This window comes from Rhipicephalus sanguineus, chromosome 2 (assembly GCF_013339695.2).
Source record: "Rhipicephalus sanguineus isolate Rsan-2018 chromosome 2, BIME_Rsan_1.4, whole genome shotgun sequence".
Taxonomy (NCBI): Eukaryota; Metazoa; Arthropoda; class Arachnida; order Ixodida; family Ixodidae; genus Rhipicephalus; species Rhipicephalus sanguineus.
The window spans coordinates 92412592-92440154 of NC_051177.1; the positions used below are offsets into that span (position 1 = coordinate 92412592).

General features: G+C 46.3%; 1 protein-coding gene across 1 annotated transcript; it reads right to left on the reverse strand.

The window, feature by feature from the left end:
- Positions 1-938: 938 nt before the first annotated feature.
- LOC125756137 (uncharacterized) lies at positions 939-27548 on the reverse strand. Its single transcript, XM_037649508.2, has 11 exons — positions 27397-27548; positions 25766-26017; positions 24181-24374; positions 23282-23392; positions 22644-22835; positions 19448-19538; positions 7763-7912; positions 6806-7057; positions 2963-3156; positions 2534-2644; positions 939-2453 (listed from the first exon to the last, which is right to left on the reverse strand). Exons 1-11 carry the CDS (start codon positions 27491-27493, stop codon positions 2241-2243), a joined length of 1857 nt encoding a protein of 618 aa, XP_037505436.2. The 5' UTR covers positions 27494-27548; the 3' UTR covers positions 939-2240.
- Between the last annotated feature and the right edge of the window lie 15 nt (positions 27549-27563).

Consider the following 27563-nt stretch of genomic DNA (forward strand, 5'->3'; position numbering starts at 1 on the left):
ACTTGGGCTCACCATAAAAATAAATTTCATTTGTCGTAAGCAGCGTAAGAAAACCATTTTAACTTTATTTTTCGTGCACTCCCGTAAACAGGGCGAACGGGTTGGGGTACACCAACGAGACTTTAACATTCGATTCACACGTTTAATGTGTGAAGCAGCCTGCTTTTCGCGTTCTGCCACTGTTTGTGAAATGCCTAATAACTTCCACTCCCCTGGTGACCTTTTAAAATTCTATTTTTTTGGCGTGCCTTCCACCCTTGCGTTGACTATGCCCCTGTAGCTTAAGAGGGAATAGAGTGCAAGTCAAACGTTTAACTGTCTAAGCTTGTACTGCATAAATTTAGAGTTATATTCATGCACCGTTTTTGCCGTTCTTGTGACGACATGTTCAAGTGCCCTGACATGTAGTACCCCCCGCCCCCAAAAGTTTGCGGAACGCGAAATTTCCGAGAAAGCTATATTCCCGCTTTGTGTGAGAACATAGCCTCAAAATAACTCTTCCCGCCTGTAGTAGTGCCTGCGACCTATACAGGTACCCGCTAAGTTAGAAGCACCGTGCACTAACAGAGTAGAAATTCGCATTTTTCGTGGAGCCCACGTTCCGAAAACTTTTGTGGGCGGGTAACTTACCTGTCTGAAACAAAGACGTGATGATATATAAACAGGCCTTTTATTCATTTCAAAGGGGTCCTGGAACACTTTTTTGAAAGTAGTCAACAAATGCTGCCGATCGGTGGTCGAAGCTCCTGTGAAAATGTGAGCGAAACACTACGGCGCAGCACCCGTCGCTGTAGTGTTCTGTATAATGTGAGAAATGACGCCAGAGAAAAGGACAATAAGATACATTGCCAATAGCTTTATTTGCTGGCAAAACAAAAGACTACAATAAATTGAGCAGACTTCACACATAACCTCCGAACCAGTGAGCCTGTCACTGCATCCTCCTGAATTAAGAAAAAAAAAGGAAAGTTTTGGGGAAATCTTAATGCATTTAATGAAATTGACAGGTTTTCGTAAAAAATGAAAGCGTTTGCGAATGATAAGTAGTCATAGTTACACGGCGTTTGTTAACCGTATTGTTGGACAAAAAAGTGAATGCATGGAACTAAAGTGCACGCTGATCGAAAGGAAAAGGAGCCTGAAGGTCGTGCCTCGTCGGCTTTGTTGCCCAAGCTGCCTCTCATATTAATAATGATTACAGGTTAATAAAGAAACGAAGAAACGAAGGCTCAACGTCCTTAAACGTGGATACGAAATACCATCCTTCCTATAACGTTCACTTAAGTGAGTTTTCATAAAGGTAACCGTATAATGCGACCTTCTGAAGAGACGTGCAAACTCCAGCTCCAAATTAGTAGGATATGTACGAAACAGACGTTTATTGCAACCTACTAATATTGTTCTGTGCAGTGGCTTTTGATAAGGATGAGCCAGCCTTCTGACAGCGTTAAATGCTTCTAAGGAATGAGGCGTGGTTCGCACTTCATGTTGCACTTGGAGTTGCCACGAAGCTGCATTTCAGAGGAGTGCCGTGGATTAACGGATAAAAGACGAATTTATTGTATTTGCTTGGCCAGATGTGTAACTCCAATTTCCGATGAACGCTATTAAGAGAGACCATTCTAGTTCTGACTGGTATGACCATAATGTTATTGCTGTGGCAATAGTGCGCACCACTTGCGCACTATGCTCGCAGCAGTATCAAGGCAGCTATCTCAGAAATGTGTACCCCTCGATGACTACAGTACATTTTCTCTTGCTTGTTTTCTGTGGTTACTACAGAGATTGCGGTCAACACAAGATTACTCTAGTCACGTAACTATTTGAATAGTAAACAGTTCGACGGAACACCGCCAGGTCAGTCTTGATTAGTAGAACAGGTCACGGACCAATATAAAAAAAAAACAAAAAAAAGCGTTTCGGCATACGTGCAGGTCTCTTATTCACGATAGTGGTCAAATTGCGAATACTAAGATCTGTACAAACCGAGAGGTGCCATGTTTTCTTTTCGACTGTCGTCAGCAACGAAATGTGGCTAGCTATGAGTTTGCTCTAACTTTTTTTCAGCTAAGTGTGTGCATATCACAATGAAGTTCACAGAGATCAGAGATGACTTAGTCCAGTGCTTTAGCAACTACAAGGCAGTGTGTTCACGTTTTTTCCTAAAGTTGATCGTTCACTAAGTCGCCTTTGCCAAATCCAGCTCTATATTCATAATGTACGCATCCGTTAAAAGCATTCTATATGTCTCGTACGACACTGTGTTCAAACATTGTCTTTGACTTCTTCCGATACCCGTAAGAGTTCACGTTTCGGAAAAATTCCTCCTCCTGTAGCAGATCCTCCTCCATGACGTCGTAGTCGTAGCTTTCGTTCGTGCCTCCGAGCTCCTCTGGAATGACGTCATCAGGAACGAGGCCGTGCAGTTTGTCGATGTTGCCGATGAAGCGTATCTGGAAACACGAATGTTCCACGGGTTGAGTGACAAGAGAACTGGACATCAAAAAGCCGGAGAAAAAATAGCACCGCTTACCCTTCGCATCAGTTTCGCCTTCATGAAACACTTGGCGATAGCGAAGAAGAGCTCAAATATCGCCGGACTGTTAATGATGTACACTCCTTTGATCCGCAGGGGAAAGCAGTCCTGAAGAAAGTGAAAGTATATTCCTCATTATCTGTCTATCGAAATCAAGTCACGCGCGTTAAATGGGGCGTAGCGAGAACGTTATTTTTCAAGGGTGGGGGGGAATATTTCAATCGTCCTTTATGTATGCTTGTGCGTGCGTTTGTATGTGTGCGTGCATGCACTCACACACAAGTTTTTTTAAAGGTTTGAACCCCACCGCCTGGTTACGCCAGTGCGCACTATACACGGACCACGTCCGGCACTTGCAAAGCATTAATCCCTACGCAACCATTACCGTGCACTGCAGCTAATGAATGAAAGGCGTCCCCGACTCACCTGTACGAGACTGAAGAACGTTCGTATGTTATACGGTGTGTAATGGGCCACATGGTAGACGCCGAGACCCTTCAGGTCTAAGACTACAACGACGCCTTTGACTTGGAACTGTTCCTGATGGATAAGGTGCATGGCATGCACTATGCATACTCTGAAGTAGTCGTTCAGCGAGCACACATCTGTGTTCCAGGCTCCTGAAAACCAACAAGAAAGAAACTGCCTCTGAGCATAGATAGTCGAGCACATGGTCTAAGCAGGTGCCTAGGTGAAAATTGTAGTACTCCACAGCAAATCATAATGTTTCGCTTCCGTTTAATAGTAAAGGCCTTGTTCCTCACGCGACTTGGCACTTCGAAGCATGCCAGGTTTAATGTCCTCTCTTCGTGGCACGCTAGCTTCTCAGATGAAGCACTATTATGTTCATTTCATTTTTATTCATATATATGAAGAAGAGCCTCCCGAAGAGAGTCAAAAGTATACTGACTGTCTCCTCGCTGGACTGATATGTGCAACTACGAATACACAGCTTTACATTGCCGCTTAAATGCAAACTGTCTTAAAGAAGCCCTGCAACACTTTTCCAAGTATCCATGGAATGGCTTCACTCAAGGAGCTTATTACCTCACGAATCGACCACCGCAAAGATTGGTCGCACGCTATAACTGCTTTCTCTCTTCTTTCGCCCCGACGAAACCGCTGGAAGCTAAGCAGGGGGGGGGGGGGCACGGGTGAAGAAGATACGTCACGCGCGCCTCATGACCTTGAGCGCTTTTTCTTTTTTTCTTCGAACGCGCAGAGTACTTTCAGTGCGATCGTGCGCGCGCGTGGCCAAGTGGCGGCCTCCCGCGGCGGTCGCAGTAACTACCGAGCGCGCCATGTTCAAATCAGCCAATGGCGTGAAACTTGTGTCAATGACGTAGTGATATTGAGTAAATAGCATCGGTTGTCGAGAGAAGAGGAAGCGATTTTAAGCTGACTTTGAGAATTTATTGTAAATCCCAGGCCTCGTGCTGCGCTATAATGTTTGGCCCGCGTGTTCTCGGGAGCCTCGACTACCGATCAGCAGCGTTTTCTGACCGTGCTGAAAAAAATCACAGCATATCCACGGAGTGAATGATGATGAGTGGGCGAAGCTGCGGAGGTTCATCGGTAAACCGTGAATCTTCCGTGAATTCTGCCCAGTACGCGTGTTTGACAACCGTATGCTACAGAACGCAGGAGAGAACGAACAAGTGAGTGGGATTTCGTACACGACGCCTACGGCGCATGTGACGTAGGGCCGGACGTGCTTTTTTCCGTGTACGAAATCCCACTCACTTGTGGCAAGGTTTAAGCCCGAACCACACGTACGCTGGCCGAGCGCGCGCTGTACGTTGGCTGTACGCGCTCCGGAGGCCGCGCATGCGCAGACGAAGTAAGCGCGGCAAAACGCGCGCGGTACGCGAGTGTTTGCGGCGACTGATATCGACCTTGAGACGGCGCGCGCTTGGAAGCGCTTGGAGCCCAACTGTGGCATGGCTGTTACCAGCACCGGCTTGACCGACGGATGATGATACGCATCATATGAAAAATTTTAGTTCTTATTTACTTTTGCATGCATCTAAGAATAAAAAAAGGTAACAGAAGGAGGTTTTGTAAGTATTCTGATGAACTATCAGTAATTTTGTACGAAACGATGTCTTGCACGTATGAGGAAGCGCGCGCTTCGCGTGCGCCTTCGCGCGTAGTGTGTGGGTGGAAACCGCCATAACTCGCCGGAGACGCCCGGGCTGCGCGCGCTGACGCGCGCCCCGTGCGCGTTTGGGAGCGTACGTGCGGTTCGGGCTTTATATCGGACAAACTGGTCGTTGCGTCAACGATCGAGCACGGGAACACGAGCGCTCTGTTAAGAATAATTTGAATTTTCATCTGCCTACGCATTGTAGGACCTGTGCCTGTGAGCCAGTGCTGTCTAGCATTCGAATTCTGGGCAGAAGTGGGAATGCGCTGGCCAGAGAACTAATGGAGGCTTATCATATTAAAAAGAAAGACCGTGAATGTATCAGTGACACTCCTGTTGTTCTGCGCAGTAAGGAAAGACTGTTCTTAGACACTTGGTTATAATGCGAATATGTTTTTGGTATCGCGGTCCTGATTAGCATGTCGACTGTCATGTGCATTGCGCCTGCGCGCGCCACTCGGCTGTGTATATATGTAGGAAGACGTTTCTGAATAAAGTTTAGTTGCGAGTAGCGCCTGTCCTGTACATCAGTGTTCCTTCTTAGTCCTTGTCGATTTTCGCGCTAGCCAATTTTGAAGATTATGAACCAACTAGCCCAACAACGTATACTCTTAACTACGCACTGTTTACTTACGGCTTCAGTAGTTTGGAAACAACTCGAACCGCAATCCTGATCACCGGTGTATTCACAAAACACCACACACAGCTGTAGCGTGGCTACTACAGAACACTGTAGTGGCTACCCTAACAGCGGCTCTCAGTTACTCCTCACCCGCCATTTACTGCGAGACGTCAGCCGCTGCCGTGGCAACCGTGCGAAAAATTTCAACCAAAGCGGAAATGGCGTTCGCGCCACCGCTAGCCAATGAACGCCAGAGCAGACGACATGGGCGTTTCCCCATGGTCTCCCCTCTCTCTCCGGCGTTCAGTAGCATACGGTTGTCAAACACGCGCCCAGTACATCATCACCGACGTGAGATCGGGCGCGTTTATACTAAAGGTTCGATGAGTTATGACGACTTGCAGCTCACTTTAATTTTACATGTACGCTGTGAATTTTCATTGTTTAGAAAACCATTGCTTTAGAAAAATCTGGCGTCTTTCGTTAAGCAGCTGGCGTCTTTTCGTTTTGCTTTAGAAACATCCGGCGTTCTTTCGTTTTGCTTTTACAAAACATCTGGCGTCTTTCGTTGGTTTATTTCATCAATCAACGGCGTTTTGAACAAAATTTTTATTGTTTAATCACGCACAGGAGAAATCTCACCAGGCACTGCCTTGGAGGTAAACAATGGCTGCTAATGGGAATGAGAGACAGGAGAAGTCGGCTTTTAGCTAACACTTACACTTCTACTTCTACTAACGTTTCCTACTGGAACATGCCAATGGCTGCTAATGGGGAATGAGAGACAGAAGAATTCGGCTTTTAGTTAACGCGCACGCTGCGAATTTTTTATTGTTCAACAACGCACAGGAAAAATCTCCCACCGGCACCACCTTGGAGGTCAAAGCGTAAGACTTGTTACGGAGTACGACTACTACTACTACTACTACTACGACGACGACGACTACGAGGGACGAACGGGTGCCGCCTTAAGGAGCTTCGCCCCTAAAAGTCCAGGTACAGTCCTTGTTATCATTTACTTTTCTTACCTAGTGCGTAAATACCTTATCCAATCAGCCAACTATGGCATATCCCTAGGCGTGCTTAGTTCTTTATTTTATATGATCAAGTTTAACCCACAAAAAAATTGTTACCATCGCTCGGCGCAGGCCGCGCCGCAACGTTTGGAAAGCTTCTCGATTGTTTTAGGCTATCCTGATAAAATTCTGCCCACAGCAAAAGCAGTCGAGTTTATTCTAGAGCTAACGCGAGCTCCAGCGATAATGCTGGAATTTTCTATCGTTCATGAATAAAAGACGTTGCCTTCGGCTGACGATCTATTACCGACCGACCGACGACTGTGATCGCCGCTGTCAGTGTACAGCGTGCATTGCTTGTACTTTGACTTTTCTTTTACTAGGCACAAGTTCGCCCAGTAAAGAGTTTCGATTTTAACAGTCCGACTGCCGCCTTCTCCACCGTCACGGCCACGTAACAATATTACTTATTGTACTTAGCTTACCGAATCTGAGTATCACAGCGCCCCGTCCGAGGGGATCGCTGCTGCGAGACACCGTCACCAGTCCGTGCTTTCGGCAGGCGCTGTCGAATGGAATGCGGCTTGGACTGAGGTCATCCAGCATCTGTGGATTGTCTCGCCGGACTTTGAAGTAGTTCTTGACGACCTTGAAAGCTCGGTCCGCGCTGAACTTCCGGGCTCGCAAAAACTTCAGGAGGACTTCGTCGTCCGCAGTCATGTGGAGATGTCGTTCACCTGAGCATTACGATGTTTGGTGAGAGAGGCCTATAGTTTATGATTACGCGTGAACGATGGTTGCGTGCTGTTAGTTTAGGTTCTTTGAATACAGTCGTAGAGTGTCGCGGGAAGGGGAGGGGGAGGGAGCAGCGAATTCACTGTGCTTTTGTTTCTTAAGTGCTGCAAAAATGTGTGGCGTTGGGATAGCTTGTTTGTCTTAGAAAGCGTGGCAGTCAGCTGGGATGGAAACGAGAGCATAGATAAGGAAGATAATCAAACGCCTGTGTGTTATCTTTCTTGTCTCTGTCCCCTGCGCATTCTCTTTTGATCTGTTCCCACGCCTTTTTAAGGGCTGTTTTTTTTTTTTTTCATTGGGCTGTGACATTTGCGAGTCTTAACTCTTGTACCCGAAAACCTTTATTCACCACTCGATGTTTGCTTCTTTAGCCTTCACCTACAAAAAGTAAACCACAAAGTTCTAACAGAATGCCAGAGTAAAACACCTTCCGGTGCCAACAATTAAGCCTGCGTACCAGGAAACCTCGATGGGTGCTCTTTGTCAGATCGTTTTTCTTATAGCCTACAATTAGATAACAAGAACCAAAGAGACTCCATTAAAGTAGAAAAAAAAAACAACAACAGAACAGTCTTTCGGCGAATAAAAGAATCCTTGCAGTTTCCCATTTCTTAACCGAATCATACATGTGAAGTCCTCGTGATTACCTGCAATGAGCTCACGCAGCCGTTTCAGAGCTTTCTGTCTTATTTCAGGCGTTTCCGTTACATCCTCTTGGGCGAGATAGCTTGAGCACTTCCAGTTGTTAAAGGCTTCACATTCCATGCCATTCGTTCCGTTTGCCATTGGCACGGTGTCTGTAGAAAAATAAAACAGTTAGCACGATCAGTCAGAACATTTGCATACAGACCCACCAGACAATATTAAAATTCTTAAAAACTGCGTGGACACAGTTACCGGAATGAAAGGTCGGGGTAATAACAAAGCTATTTCTTTCAGTTCTGTGCCTGGCGCACACTTCCTTTTTAGTATACATAAGTAATTTGTTGACGAGAATTCGCTTTTAGATCCAACCGCAAATATGAAAAGACCTGTAACACCAAGCAACATATTGTTTTATATCGCAATCACTTTTTCAGGGCATTATCGTTGTTGCCGACGTTACCTTCTTTTGAAACTCGTCTGACGAAGCCAGCTCACAGCAAATACCCTCTGAAGGCAGCACAGTGCTTGCAACGTGGCCAGTGCTTCAGGCGTCTGTATGGCAAAGCATCACCTGCGCGTTAAGCGTCATGAAAAGTGTTTCTCGAAGTTGACAGGATTAAACGAAAATTTTGAACGACTCATTTGTGTATGTGCCAGTCTATTACTGTACGAGCTATTCGTGAGTCGCTATAATCCCTGTGTAAGCCATCACCCGCAGCGAGCAATGTGTTCAACTATGTATGCTGCACATCTCCCTCATGTCAGCCATGTTTCTTTCTTGTTCTCGTGTGGCTTCCTTTCACGCTCAAGATACTTGCGGTGGTATTGGGTCGGTGAGCGACGAGTCGGCTAAACAATATATTTGCTTTGTTGTTGTTGTTGTTGTTGTTGTTGTTGTTTTCGTTTTTCGGACCAGCTTTTCATAAAAATCTTGATGACACTTTTGTAAAATCGTGAACCGGCTCAAGATAACTGAATTTTACTTTTTGGAGCGTTGGCGGTTGTTGGATCGTTGGCGAGAAGGCGTGTGAAGTGCCTGCGTTACTTGTGCGTTAACAAGCGTTCACGAGTCTTACGTAGTTAAGCCATCAAAGAGGCGCTGACAGGTGAGCGTCTTACGCGCGTGATTATGCGGCAACGCCTGAAGTGTCTCACGCAAGGCCTTCACGGCCGGCGTCCTTGTGTTGGGATGAAAACAATTGTATCACCGCTATTTCTCCATTTCCTGCAACCGCACCATTGGTAAACAAGCGGCTGGACCCGGCCGGCGTTTCTGGTACATTAAAGCAAAGAGAGAGAAATAGATGAAAAGGAAGAGGCAGGGAGGTTAACCTGGCGCGACTGACCGGTATGCTACCCTGCACAGGGGTGGGGAAATAGGGGTCGGAAAGAGGACAGAGAGCGAGTGAGATAAAATAAAAACAAAACAAAAAATGCACACACATGCAGGACGTCCTATCAGAGCCGTTCTGATAGACCGGTTGAACGCAGAAAGCGCATTAGCGCCTGCACAGCCTTCTTCTGAGACGTAAAGTCCTGTCGGTGGCGCAGGATTCTTTCTTCCGAAAGAGTTCGGTCGTCCAATTTGTCAAGCGCGTTGCAAAGCGACTGTCTCTGCGAACAGTACTGTGGACAGTCGCACAGAATATGCTGAATTGTTTCATCACTTCCGCAGTGGTCACAAGCTGCGGTGTCGGCCATTCCTATGCGGAACGCGTGCGCATAGATAAATGCGACACTCAACCATAACCTGCACAGAAGGGTAGCGTCCCGTGCCTGTGTCCTTACTAAAATATGCCATTAAGTCTTAGAGTTACAAGATTTAAGGTGTAATTTTGTCTCAATGCGAGTAATTCACATCACTCGCGCTGTAAGTCCATTTCCGTAGCAGCGAATACACGGGTCTTCACTTCTAAGTGATGCCCCACAATTCGTAGCAGGAATACTCCCTGCATGCCGCACAATATACAAAAAAAAGACAACCTGAATAGTGACGGTTGTTGTTACCAACTAAGATCACATTTCAGGGAGGAAGCTCTGGAAGAAAGAAGGAACGGAACAAATCGTTTTACGTTTCTTAAACGTTTCCGTACTGCGGAAGTCCATTCCGCTGAGTCTCTCCAGTGCCGAGCGTGTAAGAGAGAACAGGCGAATTGTAGGCGAATAGCGACCCCGGTAGCTTATCGTTGGAGAATAAACGCGCCCCCTCACTGCCAACCTTCTTTTCTTCGAAGACCAAGCGCCCCAGTGGGCGGCGTTGTCGCACTGACAGTAGAAAAAAAACGGAACGTTGTAGAAGACCCACAGCAGAACTTCAACCGCAGATGGCATAATTTGTTCCGAACTCAGAACATTTGGTTAACCAGAACTTCGAACCTTTGTTTAACCAGCACTTTGGTTAACCAGAACTTTGGCTTCAGTAAAGAAGGTGGCGGTGTATAACTTGCGACTTCAGCGCAGGTCAGAGAAACCGCAAAATTGTCGCGGGCAATCGAAAACGCTGCGGTACTTCTCCAGCTATAGCAAACTAGGCAGGACGCGGGAAAAAAAATGTAATCTTCGAAAGCGAAAAACAATCAGCGAACAATTTGTGTCTATTTTAAAGAAGGATTGAATTATACGGCCAGGATATTTTTTAAGAGTGAAATATTATGAGAGGCGTTCAATAAAGATTTCCCCTGACTCACTTCTATTTATTGCAGGATGCTGAAACTGCGCATGCGTAATGACATAAGTCACTGTAAGTCACGTGCCAATGTGCAACTCTAAACTAATAACGGTCTTTCTTTTAGAGGTGATGAAGTGGTGTGAGGTGTGATAATGGATACAGTGGAATACAGAGCAGCCATCAAGTTCCTGTACTTGAAAGGCCGCACTCCAAGGGAGACGTTCGATGAGATAAAAGAGGTTTATGGGGAGGATTCCCCATCATATGATGTAGTGAAGAACTGGCATCGTCAATTCAAATACGGTCTGATTTCGGTGGAAGCGGCTCCGATTGCAGGGCGACCCCACTATGCTGTCGATGAACACACCATCCAGCATTTGGAGGCCGCCATTTTGGAAAATCGCCGCGTTAACGTTCCAGACCTCGCCCAACATGTCAAGATTAGTCTGGGGTCCATGGAAGAAATCATTCAGGACCATCTTCATATGCGTAAGGTATCCGCTCGCAGGGTTCCCCGGATGCTCACACCTTTCCAAAAGCAGGAACGAGTAGAATGCTCCCAGGCTCGTTTGACCATGTGCCATGGAAACCAGCAGGGCTTTTTCAACAGACTGATTACAGAGGACGAATGCTGGGTCCATCACTATGATCCGGAGACTAAAGTCCAGTCGATGCAATGGAAGGACTTGGACTCACCGCCTCCAAAGTAGGCACCGCACCCAGCCCTCGGCGGGCAAAGTCATGCTCACAGTCTTTTGGGATAAGCACGGAGTAGTCTTGATGGATTTCCTAGCAAAGGGTGACATGATTACTGGGGCATACTATGCTTCACTGCTGCGGAAATTGCGGGAGGCCATCAAAAATAAGAAGCGTGGCATGCTCACCAAAGGTGTCTGCCTTCTGCAAGACAATGCCTCAGTTCACAACTCACATGTTGCCCAGGCGGAAGCACGCTCCTGTGGCTTTGAAATTCTACCGCATTCCCCTTATTCACCCGACCTCGCACCATCGGTCTTCCACTTCTTTCCAACATTGAAGTCATATTTGAAGGGCAAGCATTTTCCAGATGATGAGACTCTGATTTCTGAAGTTACAACATGGCTTTTGCAGCAGCCTGTCGACTTCTACAAGCGAGGTGTTTTCAGTTGCATAAAAAGATGGGAGAAGTGTTTGTCCCTGGGTGGCACCTATGTAGAAAAGGACTAATAAATCTGCAAAGTTTCGTTGCTCTCCGTCCCCAGGAAGTGGGTCAGGGGAAATCTTTATTGAACGCCCCTCGTATATACAAAGGACGAAAATGTTGCGTAGTAAGTAGCTCCGAAAAAAAAATGTATATATGATGTAACGTCGTAAAGAAAAGTAATCGTCGTCATATACAGGGGCTGCCGGACCGAACGACAGGTAATTTCGAGAATTCGTTTTGCCTTATTCTGAGCTTTATTGGGCCAACACTGCTGTAAAAGAGCAGAGCGTGGAATGCTAAGGATGTTAGCAACACCGTCACTTAATTAAATCATCGGACGAATTCTCGCACAAGAGAGGAATAAAATGCACTTGCATATTTCAAGTCAGAATGGAGCCAGCGGAAGTGTCTTTTCTTCTTTTTTTTTTATCTCTAGCGAAAGTTCATGGCAGCGTATAAGTTACATAAGTATAGGTTCATTTTTCTGAGAAGTACAGCTTCCTCCAGATGTGGGAACCGATTCCCTGTTCTAGAAATTAAACAATAATATCAGTATATAAACTCAGCAAATGCATATAAAAGTTGCTGCTCCAGTGAGGCGGTGTGAAGAATTAAACCCTTTACAAGTATCTGAACGAGCACTGAACTTCTGTAGCGAATTCGCACGAAAGTTTAAATGAAAACTAGAACGAACGCGTATTTTTTTTTAAGTGAACATGTCGTCGTATGCTTTTGAAGTGACGTTACGAAATAAAGGTTTCATTAGCGAGAGTTTTTGAGCGCATGTAAGAAATGTAAGTATAAAAACAGGGCTGGACAAACACAGAGAGTGCTGCTCTGCCGGCGAGTTGGCTGTCTTCTACACGACATTCGCAACGCAACTCAGCAGCCGTCAAGTCTTCACAGACGTGACTGGCGAATCAGTCGTTGATTGTAAACTCAAGCACCGACAGAGATGCTGCACAGGACCACACTTCGAGCACATATTGTATTTCTCGCACCTTTGTTAGGGTTAACAGTGGCGCGCGTACGTTCCAGTGCTACTGAGCTTATTATCGAGTGAAACCACCTGGTGCGTCTTCGTTGGAAAGGCAGACAAAATATTCTGTCATTGAAGGCGCGGGCACACTGAAGTCTCTCGCCTTTCCGCCCTTGATATCCGGTTCCCCCGCCGTTGCTCTCACTTCGCAAACGTTGTTTGTGCCCCAAGGCGGCCCAGGAAACAGTTTTCTTTTTTTCTTTCACGGAAACTTACGCAACGCTCTCAATGGTCGTTTACACCTACCACCTGTAGGCGCCACCTCAGCGGGATTGAAGAATATCTTTGAACACATCACGCGCGTTTGGGTTAGTTGTGACATCAAGTGTAACTGCACTAAACCGGCTGGACTCGATGGATAGCTTTTTTCGGAAGCCAAGATTGTTGGACCATGCATGGCCGTGTGAGTCAATGGCGCAAAAAGAAACGAACGCGTTGTTAATGTACTTTATGTCGACAGGTCTCTGAGGAACTTGAATACTTATTGTGTGCCACAAAACGTGCCACCACGAAATATGCGCGCTTTTAAGGCTCTCCCTCTCTCTCTTTATATCTTTCTTGCCCATTTCCCTCAGTGCAGGTTAGAAAATCCCGAGGCGTGCCTGCTTTAGCTCCCTGCTGTTTCTTGTTTGCCTCTCTCTACCTAAGCTGATACTGCTGCGCAGTAAGTTCTCGTAGCTACCAAAAAGAAACCAATGACCACGGAAAAGCCAAAAGAGCCAAGGTAGGCCAAGGCACTAATCACCGCGGAAACCAAACTTTCGCGTGTTCCCATGAGAAATAAACGAACCGAAGTCGCGCTCACTGACAGTGTACGAAGAAGGCTGTACGGGTGGATACTTCGAGTCATACATTCTGCATACAGGACCCGCCACGGTGATCTAGTGGTTACGGTGCTCGACTGCTGACGCGAAGGTCGTGGGTTTCATCCTGGCCGCGGCGGTCGCATTTCGGTGGAGGCGATGTGCTAGAGGTCCGTGTACTTAGATTTAGGTGCACGTTAAAGAACACCGGAGCTCTTTACTACGGCGTCCCTCATAACCATATCGTGGTTGTGGGACGTGAAACCCCAACAATTGTTAATGCTGCGTACAGCGCTCGTTTTCCCACGCACAACAAGACCGTGACGTTGTGTTGCTGTTCTTTTTGTGTTTTCTTCTTGGTATCTCATTTAGTTATACCCTTACTAACCTAATACTCCGTCAGTTCACAATTGCATATGTGATAGTTACACGTATCATTTATAGCGAATATCTGTAGAAGAATGTAAACAACGCAAAAAAACGGCTATTCTCTCATCCTTCCCCTACTCCTCCCCCCCCCCTTTTTTTTTTTCATGGCCATATTAACGAGTGCAGCTAACGTCAGCTAGCACTAATAACGATGAAAATAGGTTATCAGCATGCATGCACCTGATGCGACTTCTTGCCGTTCATGGATACAGGCTCACCGAAGCCGTTGGCGGTAGTAGTCGAATTGGCAGCGGCATATTGTGGCGTGTTGCGCAATTACAATGCATTAGAAAACTTTTCAGTCGCGTCAATGTTCTCGTCGAAAGAGAATAATGAAAGCACTGCGGGTTAACGACGATCTAATTGCCAATGCTTCACACCAGCTGTTAAGCAGAACATGTGTGTAACTGCATTGACTGCAATGTCAATTCTGTGTGCCTCTGGTTAGAGCCTCTGCGTCATGAAATGTCACTAACGGCGTTGTTTCTGCCGTACTACTCTTGCCATACAAGCCGTAATCCGCAAACGATGAGTATTTTACGGACAAAGTAACGTTCTCCAGCAATAGTTCGTGGCTATGGCGTATGCTCTTCAATGCGAAAAAAATGCGTTGACGGCTGTATGTTAGTAAGAACGCTGGCCACATTCCCCTAAGCTTTTTGCTTCTTAAGTGCTTAATAACATTAACATTAATCATATGGCACCCATCAGGTATGTCTAACACTTGCTCACGCGAACAATTATAGTACAAGAGCTTTCTTGTTTTGGAACACGGCCGGCAACGTATAATCACAATGGGGAGTTTAGGAAATTCGAAAGAGACCAAGCACTTATAGTTTTGCGCGTGCTGTCCATTCAATTCAGAGCGAGTCTTACAATTTGAGGCAATTCTGAGGAACAAAGTCACTGAAAAGCTTTTTTTTTAAATACTTAAAGTAGATTCAAAACAGATCAAATCACAGATATACATACCGCCTGTAGCCTTCCCTTCTCGTTATGGCCTCTGCAACGGAAGACCACCTAGCGGTAGCCCTGTCCACAATGAGCACCGAGACGTCAGAGATAGGTTCGGTCCACAAGAGCCGAAGTAGAAGACAGCGTTACAACCGCACACCGGGGCAAAGGGTTACGCAACGCCTCGCTATTGTGGTGAGTAAGAAATATTTGTGCGACCTATACTGGACTTGCCCAACATCCACTGGAACGGAGAGAAGATGCTATGTACGCACACGCTGAAACATCGCTCGCGCTCAAATGTCCTTGAGGTCCTGTTCTTAGGTCTACAGTTCCCTCCCAAACAATCGTCTAGCCCAACACAAAGACATCGTCAACGTTTGTTTGTATCATCCCGTATACAGTCCGTTGGCCATATCGTCATCGGTTGTGCGAAAAACGAGGAACGATCGCGAGTTTTCTTTGGTGTGGGCACAGGGAGGTGGACACAGAGCCAAGAAAGCCAGGGGAATATCGTGGGAGTCGGAGAGTGGGAAACAGCGAAGAGAGGCTGGCTCATGATAGGTTTCAATGGTTTGTTTCACGGCTCCTCACATTCCCACACTTGGAGCCGTCATATCGTCATTGCTTTGACTGGGTATTTTCTTTATCCGACCTGCCGCGGCCACTTATCTGAGCAGTCGTTAGTTTACAAATGCGTGCTCTTGATAGCCTCCAGCGTGGGTGAAGAAAAACAACGCAATTTTTTTTGTCGCATGTTATCGAACATTCCCTTCAATATGTCAGCTAGTAACGCGTCATGTGCACATTTAGGTTTTACCTCGGACCTAGTCTGAAGAGCAGCTGAGAATCAATTGCAATTAAGGGCAACTTATTAGCGAAGCGGCCTGCCAATTGCAAATGACACTTACGAACGCAATTAGATTAGCGAATTAGGTCCCGCTTCCTTGTGACATACTAGACGGCGAAGCGCTGTCACACGCATTACTACAGGTACGACCCGTACCGCAAATGGTCTCAAGCGAAGATCGTTGGGGTAGCGTTAGAAAGAACAGCTGCTCCAAGATTTGCGCTTCCTTCCTCAATTAAATGCCCTCTGGTTTCCTGCCATTGCGGCGCCGGACACTTTTCCTCTGCTCAACGCCTTCTCGACGAGTTTCAGGCGCAGTGTGCGAGTTTAGTACCGACAAGGCCCGTTAGCAACAGCGTCTAGAGCCGCGCGAACATACTCGAGAGCCGTCGACACGCCCTCAGGACGGGCATTGCCTCAATCACGTCATTTACTCACGCAACTTGTATCCAGGTATCGCATATCGGGTGATCGACGCTACGGCTCCTAGAGACCTTGACGACATCTCTAGGTGCATTAACGTCTCGAATTACGGATAATATTATCTAAGGCTTATACAGTACATGGTCATACGCCGTCATCGCCTCGCATCGATGACACGCGGCGATCGAGAGCGCTTCATAGTAGACAACAGCGCGATACAACGAAAAGAAAGGCCAAATAGGCGCATGTGAACGAAGATGAGCAGGGGCGCTTAGAGGGCCGTGGACGGCAGATGACAAGAAGACACAAGTGGCGCATGGTCTTCCCCTTTCGCTCGCATCTTTTAGACACATTTTCATCATCGCCAAATAACTCGCCGATCTAGGTGTACTGACCGGTTCCCCTGTAGTTACAAATATCCGTTACCTTGCGGGGCACCCTGCCCATTCGGCTGTGACACATCAATTCAACTTGATTGCAGAGCACGCTATGATACATACTTCGCGTTCGCAAAGCAAATATTTTGAAGAAACTGAAAAAAAAGCACAAGATAAAACAAACGTCGCAAATGACAAAGCAGTATACCTATGCCAGCCCTATCGATGTCTGCGTCTTTGCAGTATGTGTTGTTTCCTGCACTGGCTGAGTAATTGGAAAATGAATCAAGGTCAGCTAGTCCGACTTTCAGTTTTCTTAAGGTAATATATATTAAACAAATTTCAAGCAGCAGCAAAACCGCAGTTTTTCATATTGAGGAAACTCACGCATAATAAAATTAACTGAGGTGCCTGATTTGCCTCAGTGAGCGTAATGCGGTGACGTTCTTCGTTTGATGCGACTCGAGCACTGAAGTTTGCAGCAGACCACATCTAAGCTTAAACGATGGAGGAGCCTGTGGAACGTGCTGCGAATACTTTAGTTCGCCGGAAACCACAGGGATTCGTTAACAGAAAGTGAGGACATCGCATAGCGGCATAGTGGACGTAGGGGTGATTATTTAGCGTGGCAGTAGGGTGACGTTTCCTTCCAAAGTATGTGCAAGTGCCAGGGTAAAAAGAACATTCTTAATAAGCAAAATTTTGTGGGTACCAGGACAATATATTTCTTCGTTGCAATAGCTAACCAGTCAGCCATCATAGTCCCTAAAGTTCCAGTGTGACTCAGCAGCCGACGATAACAAAACCCATGGCCCATACCAACGAAAAGCTTAGATGTTTTTGTCATTTCAAAATAGAAGAGAAGGAAGGAAGGAAGGAAGGAAGGAAGGAAGGAAGGAAGGAAGGAAGGAAGGAAGGAAGGAAAGACAGGGGGGTTAGCCATTTCTCAAACCGGCTGTCTACCCTTTGCTAGGGAAAGGGGGTGAGGGCAATAAAATATAGTAGGAAAGAGATATTACAAAAACGGGAAAGAAGAGGAAGAAATGACAAAACGACACTGCTTAAAGTTTGTCTCTAATATCGGTTAAACCTCAAAAGGTACAAACAACCACTTCGAAGCTTTCTAAGCTGAGGATGGTCTCGGCCAGTGTCCCATGACCTTTTCCTCCGACAAAGGGCGATTGTCAAGTCCGTCCAACTCTTGAAAGCTCATGAATGTTCTCCTGGATACTTACCACTCAACGAGTCCCAACGAGTTCCCTTGCGGTGCTGAAATGACTGAGGCAGGCAAACATTGCAACCCTATCTATCACCGCTGACTCGACAGCTATCAGTGCTCTGATGAATGAAAGTCAACAACCAGAGAAACATGCTTAGAAACAAAGGACAACGTGGTCTTCTCATTCTTTGTACCTTCTTTTTTTAACTGGTTCTTCAAATTCGGTCATGTGTCAAGTAGCCCATCTTTTGCCGTTGCTGCCCCTGTGAAGTCAGTGAAACCATGGACGCCGCAAAGCTCCAGCATATAAGACGATGACGTCAACAAGAAACCGGAAGAGCGTCGAAACGTGTGGCGACACAGATCTACCAGATGATGACCCTTTTTTGCACACTGTCGGCTAACGGCAGTGTGCAAATTTTGCACACTGTCGGCTGGCACCCCTTACCTCACGAAGCTCGTCTCTCAGCGGCAGGGCTTTCGCGTGGTGCATAATGACGATGGATCCCAAGCATTAAAGTATAGACCATCTCAGTCAGTTGTATTACTTTACGACCTCGTGTACGACCTCGTCCGTTAGCGCTCACGTACTTCCCCGATCACCGATCTTAAATTGATGGTCAACACGAGGAGGCAAGTGTAGCTTTGTGTTAAATGAATATATTTTACGAAAAAGACAGAGACGCGAAATTTAGCGGTGCCGTGAAAGGTTAGAGAGATTACGATTTACTCTCAGTTATCTATAACACTAGCAGCATGAAAATAATTTTCAAAGATGAAGCGAGCGGCACTACATTGAACGACCTCGAGGTTAAGAATCACAGTGTTAAAATGTGGAATCCAGATCAGTTATGAGTACTGCGGCTTGCATTGCACTAGTGCTTTGTATACGAGTAGTTTGAAAATGTTCAAAATTGGTAGGCGCGAAGTGTAACTTCCGGCTAACGTGGCGAAAAGCACGGTTAGCGTTTTGATTGCACAGGTTTGTCAGGAAATGTTGTCATAAATATGTGCGCTGAAGTATTTGCAAAAATTAACTTACGTTAAGTTGTCCTCCGGGAGCATTCCAAACGTTCCAAAGCCATGTTTTTTTTTTTTTTTTTTTTTTGCTGGGATTGGTACTGCAAGCCCATCTGTCTGCCGTTCCAGGCCCATGCACAGTGGGTACCTTGACTCGCGCGTGCAGAACTGCCTTTTTAATTTCAATACACTGCATGCATACAGCCTGTCGGTGGCGAAATAAAGCTTGGCACGTTTCGAGAATATCAATATGGACTTCGCTTAGGTACCGGCCAAGTTTTCCGTTCAGGTAAGATAAGGACCTCTGGGTTCCGTTTTCCCAAAAATCTCGATAGAATCCTTAAGCTGGACTTATTCGTAATATCAAATTCCTATCGATCCTGTTGTGTCGTATATTAGTATTGAAGCAGGCCGATTAACAGCAGACAAAATATGCTTCAGCAACACAGCAAGGTGGGCGAGTCGGTTTTGATTTATCGTGCTTTGGGCAACAGCGCAACTTTTTGACACGGGCAAAGCCGTGTTTCCCTTCCTTTGTCCGAGTAAAAAGTTGAGCAGTTACCCGAAGTACACATACGAAAGAAAAGGTTTGCGACTCCGGCACCTGATTCATATACCCACCCTCAACTTATGCAAACGCTACAGAATTCATTATCCTTATATAAATCCCACTTCTATAAAAGTGCAAAGCTTTCGTGTTGTTAAAAGACAACGAAACATACCGACGATGTCCTCGCTTTCTTCGCTACTTTGGGTCACCGCGACGCAAGACATCCGAAAATTCCTTAATGGGATCGCAACGACTTCACAGCACTGGCGGAATTACTTAAGCAAGGTTGCACATGTAACTTCATCTATACTTCACTATACGCACTCGGCTAACGTAGTGCCCGTTGTAGCGCCAGACAAACAAACGTTTCCGCATCGTCTCAAGGCAACCAGAGTGGTCACGGCTGGTTTTGTGCGTTAGTATCCTGGCACGCGCTTTGCGCCTACACTTGGCGCCCTTGATAATCCGGTTCTTGGTTTGTGTGTGTTTAGCGTTTTTCAGTCTTCGAAGCTATATTTAGTCACCGTAGACTGCCTATATATAGAGCAGCGAAAATGGACTCCCCATGTGTACTCAAGTGAGTCACAGCGAGTATTGTACTTCGGAAAATAATAATAATGTTTGGAGTTTAACGTCCCAAAACCACGATATGATTATGAGGGACACCGTAGTGGAGGGCTCCGGAAATTTCGACCACCTGGGGTTCTTTAACGCGCACCTAAATCTAAGTGCGCGGGCCTCAAACATTTTCGCCTCCATTGTAAATGCAGCCGCCACGGCCGAGATTCGATCCCGCGACCTTCGGGTCAGCAGTCGAGCACCATAAACATTAGACTACCGTGGCGGGCCTGCTTAGGAAATTCAAACAAAAAAAAGCGATTATGGGTACCTTGTATATGACAGCAAGTATTCGGAGAGAAACCGTTTTGGGTGCTACGACAACTGAAGTACTAAACACATCGTGTCACATTTTGCCGTTGTCATCGATCAGCGCTTCGTTGCGGGTTCCTGCTGAGAGGCTGCAGATGGTCGAGCTTGTGCTGGCTGCCAGTGGCGTAATGGCGGCATGTGTTAAGGATAGGCTACTTATTTGCGACGGGCCGTACAGCCATGTGAACATTCTTTTTCCAAAGTCGGTCATAGATGAGGCTCCCCAACGTACACCAGCGAAAAGACATAAATTTATACTGCCTGTTAGATTGAGTTTGGTCTGCTACATTCTCTCAGAATTTGGTAAGCTACCTCTCTTACAATGGGCTTGTCATACTTCTGGAATGGTGAGTCCTACTTTGAGCCGTGGTATGCTCTTTATGTTTAGCCTTAGAGAGAAAATTTGTGGTATGATTAGGCCTATCGTGAGCCGTGGTAAGCTCGGTATGTGCAGCACTGGGGCGAGACCTTTGATATGGTGAGCCTAATTATAAGCCGTGGTAAGCTCCGCACGTTCAATCCAACGGTGAGACCTCTTAAGAGGTTGTTCCACTAACTTAAGATGCACCTTTTCACAGGTATCTTTTTATCAACATACGCGCGTGCCCGTTAACGCACCTCCGGCACGCTAGGTGTGCGTGATGTAGTAAAAGGATGCTAGTATAGAGAGACACAGCTCTCGTAACCTTGTTTGTTGTTGTTGTTGTTGTTTTTTTGCCTTAGTATACTCTCGTATTTCGTCACGTTTAGTGCCACTAGATATCTACGCGCCAATTCTTATCGTTTGTTGTGCTTAGTTGAGGGCTTCGCGCGCCTTCAAAGGGCCCAGATGGCGCTGTCACTGCTTCGGTTTCTCACCAGTGTTCACTGGAGCTGGCTTAGCTAAATATTGTAATCCAGGAAGGCAAGAAATTGTTTTTTTTTTTTTAAGAAGCGCGCCTGCCTCTAATGGTTGAAGAAAATCGTAGTACCTTTGTAGCTGACGTATTCGCACCCTGCAGGAACTTGCGAGGTATAGTATACTATACAATATGCTGCAGCGGCATGGGAAAGGAACGTTGAGATTTTATAATGTCAGTTGCGGAGGGAAGGAAGCGCACGGAAATAAAGGAGAAAGAAGAAGAAGAGGAAGGCTTTTGCCCCCCTTCCCCTTATTTACTTTTTTGTAGACAGGGGTACGTATCACAGTTTGTCCACGAGTGAGCGCGGGCAGATAGCAGTTTTTAAATGACAGCCTCACAGATGTTAGCCTGGTTTGCCGCCTGGCTCGCTACTCCAGATCAAAGAGCAGAAAGTGTTGCCTTTTTGTTTCTGTTCATTCTTTCAACTGCCCCGTCATCCACGCTGTTTTGCCATAATATTAGGTCTTCCAAAAAATAAAACAAAAAGAAATTGGTGGAATTCGCACTAGTGGTGCAAGGCTGGTACCAACAGCGGCGCTAGTGTGCGGGCACCCGCGGAAAAAGCTTCCTGCCCTCGCACCGGCATAATGATGACAGTTTTCGCGAGTGCTATGCGGGGGTTAGTCGAGAATAAACAGCTGCGCTTTTAAAACTATTCGCAATTTAAGGCAACATACACCTGTACTGGGAGACCGAAATTTTCCGCTCACCTTTGGTGGGACTCGCATTACATGCAGCCCGGTACCATGAGGACCAGCACGGTATATTCAACGAAACCAAGACGAAACATGCCATAACAAGCTATAGTATGAACTGAAAGTCGACTAAACTATTTCCATTGGTAGCAACTTTTTCTCGGAGGCGACGACAGTGCCAGCCAATAACAAATCACTGGTGATCATGGCAGAACGTACGCAACTTTTGTGCCCCGTCACAACTACCATTCAACAATATTCATGTCCATACTCACGTCCAAAAATGTACTTGAAGGCATGATTTTGAGCAGGTCCATATCTACCACTTTGAAAGCATCGGGAGCTGTAAGGAAAAGCAAATGTGTGTGTGTGTGTGTGTGTGTGTGTGTGTGTGTGTGTGTGTGTGTGTGTGTGTGTGTGTGTGTGTGTGTGTGTGTGTGTGTGTGTGTGTGTGTGTGTGTGTGTGTGTGTGTGTGTGCGTGCGCGTGCGCGTGCGCGTGCGCGTGCGCGCGTGTGTGTGTGTGTGTGTGTGTGTGTGTGTGTGTGTGTGTGTGTGTGTGTGTGTGTGTGTGTGTGTGTGTGTGTGTGTGTGTGTGTGTGTGTGTGTGTGTGTGTGTGTGTGTGTGATGCAGACACACACGCGCACGATTGCAATTATTTGCTCTTTTATGACCACCTTTTAATGAATCATATTGACCGAGCCACTATAATAGCTTTTATAGTACATGCACTGAGCGCAGTTACCTTAAGACACTATGTGCCACAGAATGTTTTATCACAGACTTTCATTCCGTGCTATGCGCTTTTGCTCCTTGATCGTTAGCAGCGCGATACGGAATCATCTGTTACGTCGGCCTGGCTTGTTGCGGTAGCCGTAGCGGCTGATGTCATCGAAGAACTTCGCTTTACTTTGCAGGTCCTTCTCGAGTTTGTCGTAATCGTACAATTCGAGCGTTCCACCGGCCTCCTTGGGTATTACGTCCGCAGGAAGCAGACTATGTAACTTTTCCAAGTCGTGTCCTAGGAGACGAACCTGAACAAATGCAAAACATAATGACATCATGAACGAAATAAGCACCCGTGTCACGTGCACCGAGGTACATACATACATACATACATACATACATACATACATACATACATACATACATACATACATACATACATACATACATACATACATACATACATACATACATACATACATACATACATACATACATACATACATACATACATACATACATACATACATACATACCACAGTTAATATTCCTTGTGCTTTTTTCTGGTTTCACTGACTGTTTGCTGCTATGTTGTAACTAATAAAAAAGAAGCCCTTAGATCCCCAGTTCTATTCACTAACTTGATTGTTCATGTTCGTGCCAAATAAAACATGACAGATCATTTTTATCAATGGTGAATACACACTGAAATGAAATTATGTTTCCTATACTACATGAATAACTTCTCGCTTACCCTTTGGAGCAATTTGGGCTTCATAAAGCGCTTCGCTGCGGCGAAAAGTATGTCAAATAATGCTGGGTTGTGGGTTACGTAGAGGGCTTTGACTCGAATCGGATAACAGTCCTGAAAAGAGTGAGTTGACTTACAATTAGCTGCAACACAAACCAAGGTTGTAATTGGTTTCTGAGCCTGCAAGTTCACCGAAGCAGAGTGAAATCTTTAGGTGCACTTACTTTCAAAAGCACGCCCAAAATCCACGCAAAACCTTTCTACACAATCAAAGGATCTCCCACACCAGCGCCCTTGAAAGAGTTCAAAGCCAAAAAAACTGCTATCTAAATCAAGCTTGTTCCTTATCTTTGAATGCATAACAAAATACAAATCATCGGTTTCCCCCTGAGTAAATTACTTCTATTCTCCATTGTTATCGAAGGTCGCAGGTTCAGTGCCTGCCGGCGGCAAGTTACCTTTTCGTCCACTTTATTTTCTTCACATTTATATCCTAATTATCGCAAATAACATTCCCTATTCTCTCCATGGCATTATTGTCTATTCTCATTAATAGTGCGTCTACCAAAGAAAAACGAGCCCTTAAAAGTCATGTTCTTTCCTTCTATTCTCCTTATATTGCGTGTAGCTTTACCTCTCATCAGCGCCACTTCGCTGGAGCGCAAGAAGAGAACGCACATAGTGATAATTATGGAGTCTTGCACTCATCCCCATTTAAGCATCTCGACGCCCAGTGAAATTAAACTTTAAGAACTTGAGCTAAAAGTTATATCTTTACCCACAATGGCCTTTCTAATTTCGGCGTGCACAAGTGCGTTTGTTCGGACCGCAAGGTTGCGTGGTACTGTGTATAGCATTTAGTCCCGCGTTATTGCTTCCGCAAAACCTGAAATTAATCTCACCTGCATCAGGTACAGTAGCTTGCTCATGAAGTACGGAGTGTACTGCGTAATGTGGTACACGCTCAGACCTTTGAAGTCGAGCACGAACACGACGCCTCGGATCTGTACATCCTGCTGAAAGAGCAGCCACTCGACCTGAACCAGGCTGACACGGAAGTAGTCGATGAGGGAGCACATCCCGCTGTTCCATGCGCCTGAAAACCGCCAACCAAACACAGACGCAACCGAAACGATCAGGCTCTCGAACGAAATTACATTGTAAGGAGAAAAAACAATAGGATGTAATTAAGTTTCGCTCGCGATTATTACGTTAAATAGCACAAATCGCGCCTTACATTGTCATTGGGAGCAGTGGTATGAAATTCCTCGTATTTTTTCAACGCGGAAAGGACTACGTTGTTCCACATCCTGCAAAAATCGCATCTCCCACATGTGATTGTTAACCAGGTTGCGCACTTGAAAGGCCTGGAGTAATCAAAGAGAGAGATTCTTGTGGGGTCTGAATGGAACCGCGCTCATGGAACGCACGGTCACAGTCACGCCGTCGAGCAACAAACACGTGGGCATTTAGTAACCGCTTTTACAACGGCGAGCTCGCCAGCCGAATCTAATACATAACTAATAACATGCTAAATAACTTTATACACAACGCCAATACAATACACAGAAAACGTAACACATGCAATGTACCGCGAATGCGGCGTCGCCGACGACCTACTCACCACGAGGGCCCCACCCACGGAATCGTACCCACGGACCTCGCCGAGAGCACGCTGCCAAACCCCAGAGAGACTCGCTGCCGTTCCCTGTGCGCCCGCCTATCCTCGCCGACAGGGCGGCGAGACCTAGGGTGCCTCGATGCCAGCAGATGGATAGAGGGATGGACGCTATAAGCGTCCCCGATGGGTGCTATGAGCGCCACCTAAAGCCCCTACCCTTGCACGGTGGCAAAGACGTCAACCCGCCGGACGCGCTTGCGTCATGAGGCGAAAACGACTTTACAGGGGTGAAAGCACCCCCACATGCTCTACGACGAATATTTGCCTTCTCCGAAAGACTGAGCTTTATCATCGTCTGATAAAACGCCCGCGTTTCCATGTGCCTGAAAACACTTATAGGAACTTATGAAAATGCTTAGGTGAAATAATCCTCTGCCAAGCATACGCTGCTATTACGTTGTGAAACAACGTGCGTCACCGCAAGATTTGTTTTCACCTTACTGCTGTTGATATACGCTTCATCGTTGCTAGAAAGAGCTTAAGTTGTTGGTCTGTTTTTAATTTACGCGCTGCAGTCATGGATATGTGTATAACAACCCACTGACTCCACTACAGCCTCGGACAACAAATTTTAGGAATGAAGGAAAAGCTATGGAGGCAAAGCACAAGCGAGTAGGACTGTCCCCAAAAAGTGTCCTGCATTCTCAACCGCGTTAGTTTAAGCTGTCAAAGAGAACACGTAATAATTGTATATACAAACGCAGAGTAAGAAGTATACGTAAGTGCTAATGTTACACTTTTCCTTCTTCTTTTTTCTCCAGAATTTGACCACGCAGATGTACATATATTCGAATAGACATGCTCACCTAATCTCAAGAGCACCACTCCCCTTCCGAGTGAATCCCTCTGCCGGGACACTGTGACTAAGCGGTGCTCTCGACATGTGGAGTCGAAAGGAACCGAATACGGGTTCAAGTTGTCAAACATCTCCCGCGTCTCCTGCTTGACTCGGAAATACTTTCTGATGTTCTTGAGGGCCTCCTCCACGTCGTACTTGCGGGCACGCAGGAACTTCACCAAAAACTCCTCGTCCGTGGGACACTCCAGCCAGGGCTCCTCTGGAGAACAGAGCGCATACGCAGTGGACTGAGCACTTAACTATATCAGCAGTCTAGTATAGTCTACGACAATCTGGTTTAGTTTGGCACGCCTAACGCAGATCATTTTTGCATGGCTTACATTGACCACACCGGTAAAAGAAACGTTTTATTATGCGGACATAGAACTCCGGTATTGCGCAGGGTTCAAGCAGAATTGACTGTCTAGGCTACAACCGGAAACTTGATTAGCTCAGAACATCTACTTAGGGAGCAATAGGTGCTGGATTTAGGTACTTGTTGATTGGCGCTCTTTGGCCAAACTTGGTTTTTGACCGATGAAAAAGCTATGTGAGTCATCGTCGGGTGCATCTTTAAAAGAATAATGAACAAAATTTTTTGCTGCCGAGATTTCCAGCCAAACTGAAAGATTGGAGGCTGGACTCAATAGACACAACCTTAATTTCAGACAGCAACTAGTGGAAAATAGTGAATTTAATGCGTTTTTCACAAACTGCCGCGTCTAGCGGCCGCGCCCTGAACTAGAGGAGATGAAGTTAACGTCACCGGAAACGGGCGTGCCAACAATGCCAGCCGTCGCCCACGTGTGTGAACCCGATCAGCTCCCATTACGGTTCCTAGAACCACTACAAACAGCCCCGGCAGCGAACAAACAGACATGGGTGGAGTAAAGCCCCTCCCGGGTGGGGTAAAGCCCCTTGGAGTGGGGCACGTCTTAGTGCCTTTGAGGAAGGAGGAGAGTGGGATGTAAAGGAGAGGTGGAGAAAGGGAAGTAGCAGGACAGAAAAACGTGTACCCTGCATCTGCCGCGGCGACTTTGACATCACGGCTAGCGCTGGCGTGAAGCCGCCGCGCGCTGACATTCCTCCGAAAACACAGCCAACTGGTCAAAAATATGTGAAATAGACTGTTTATGAAAGCAGTCGCGTCTTCCGAGTACAATTTCGTGCTTTCGTCGTTTTTTTCCCTATTTTTATTCAGTATATCCATTTAATGGTGCCATATATGGTGTAAATTATCACCGAGCGGTCGACTACGACGTCTTCCAGCCCTTGCTTAGGTAGGTGACGTAACTCCAGTCAATCAACCAAAAAGTGAACCATGTATTGTTTAACGCCGAAGGTGATACCCATAAACGCTTTTTCGGTGGCCAGAAAAACCTCCAAAATTTTACTAGCCCACATGTGATACCCCCTCCCCCCCATGGAGCAGAAACAGACCGGCCCAATCAAGCTGAAAACACATGAGATCGTTTTCATTCCTGGGACCGCTGAAAGCACTGGGCTGACCATGCTGCAATCACGTGTGATTTTCATTCCTGGGACCTCTGAAAGCACTGGGCTGACCATGTTGTCATCACGTTTTCTGAACAAGCTTACCAGAAAGGAGCCTGCGCAGCGTCTCAATAGACTTTGCTTTCACTTCGGGCGTTTCTCCAAGCTCGCGCCTGGCCATTTCTTCGAGGTCTGCTGTCATGTCGCCTCCTACTTTGGGGGCGACGCCTCGGTCGCTTGGCGTCGAGTCCTCCTCGACACCTGGAAGTACA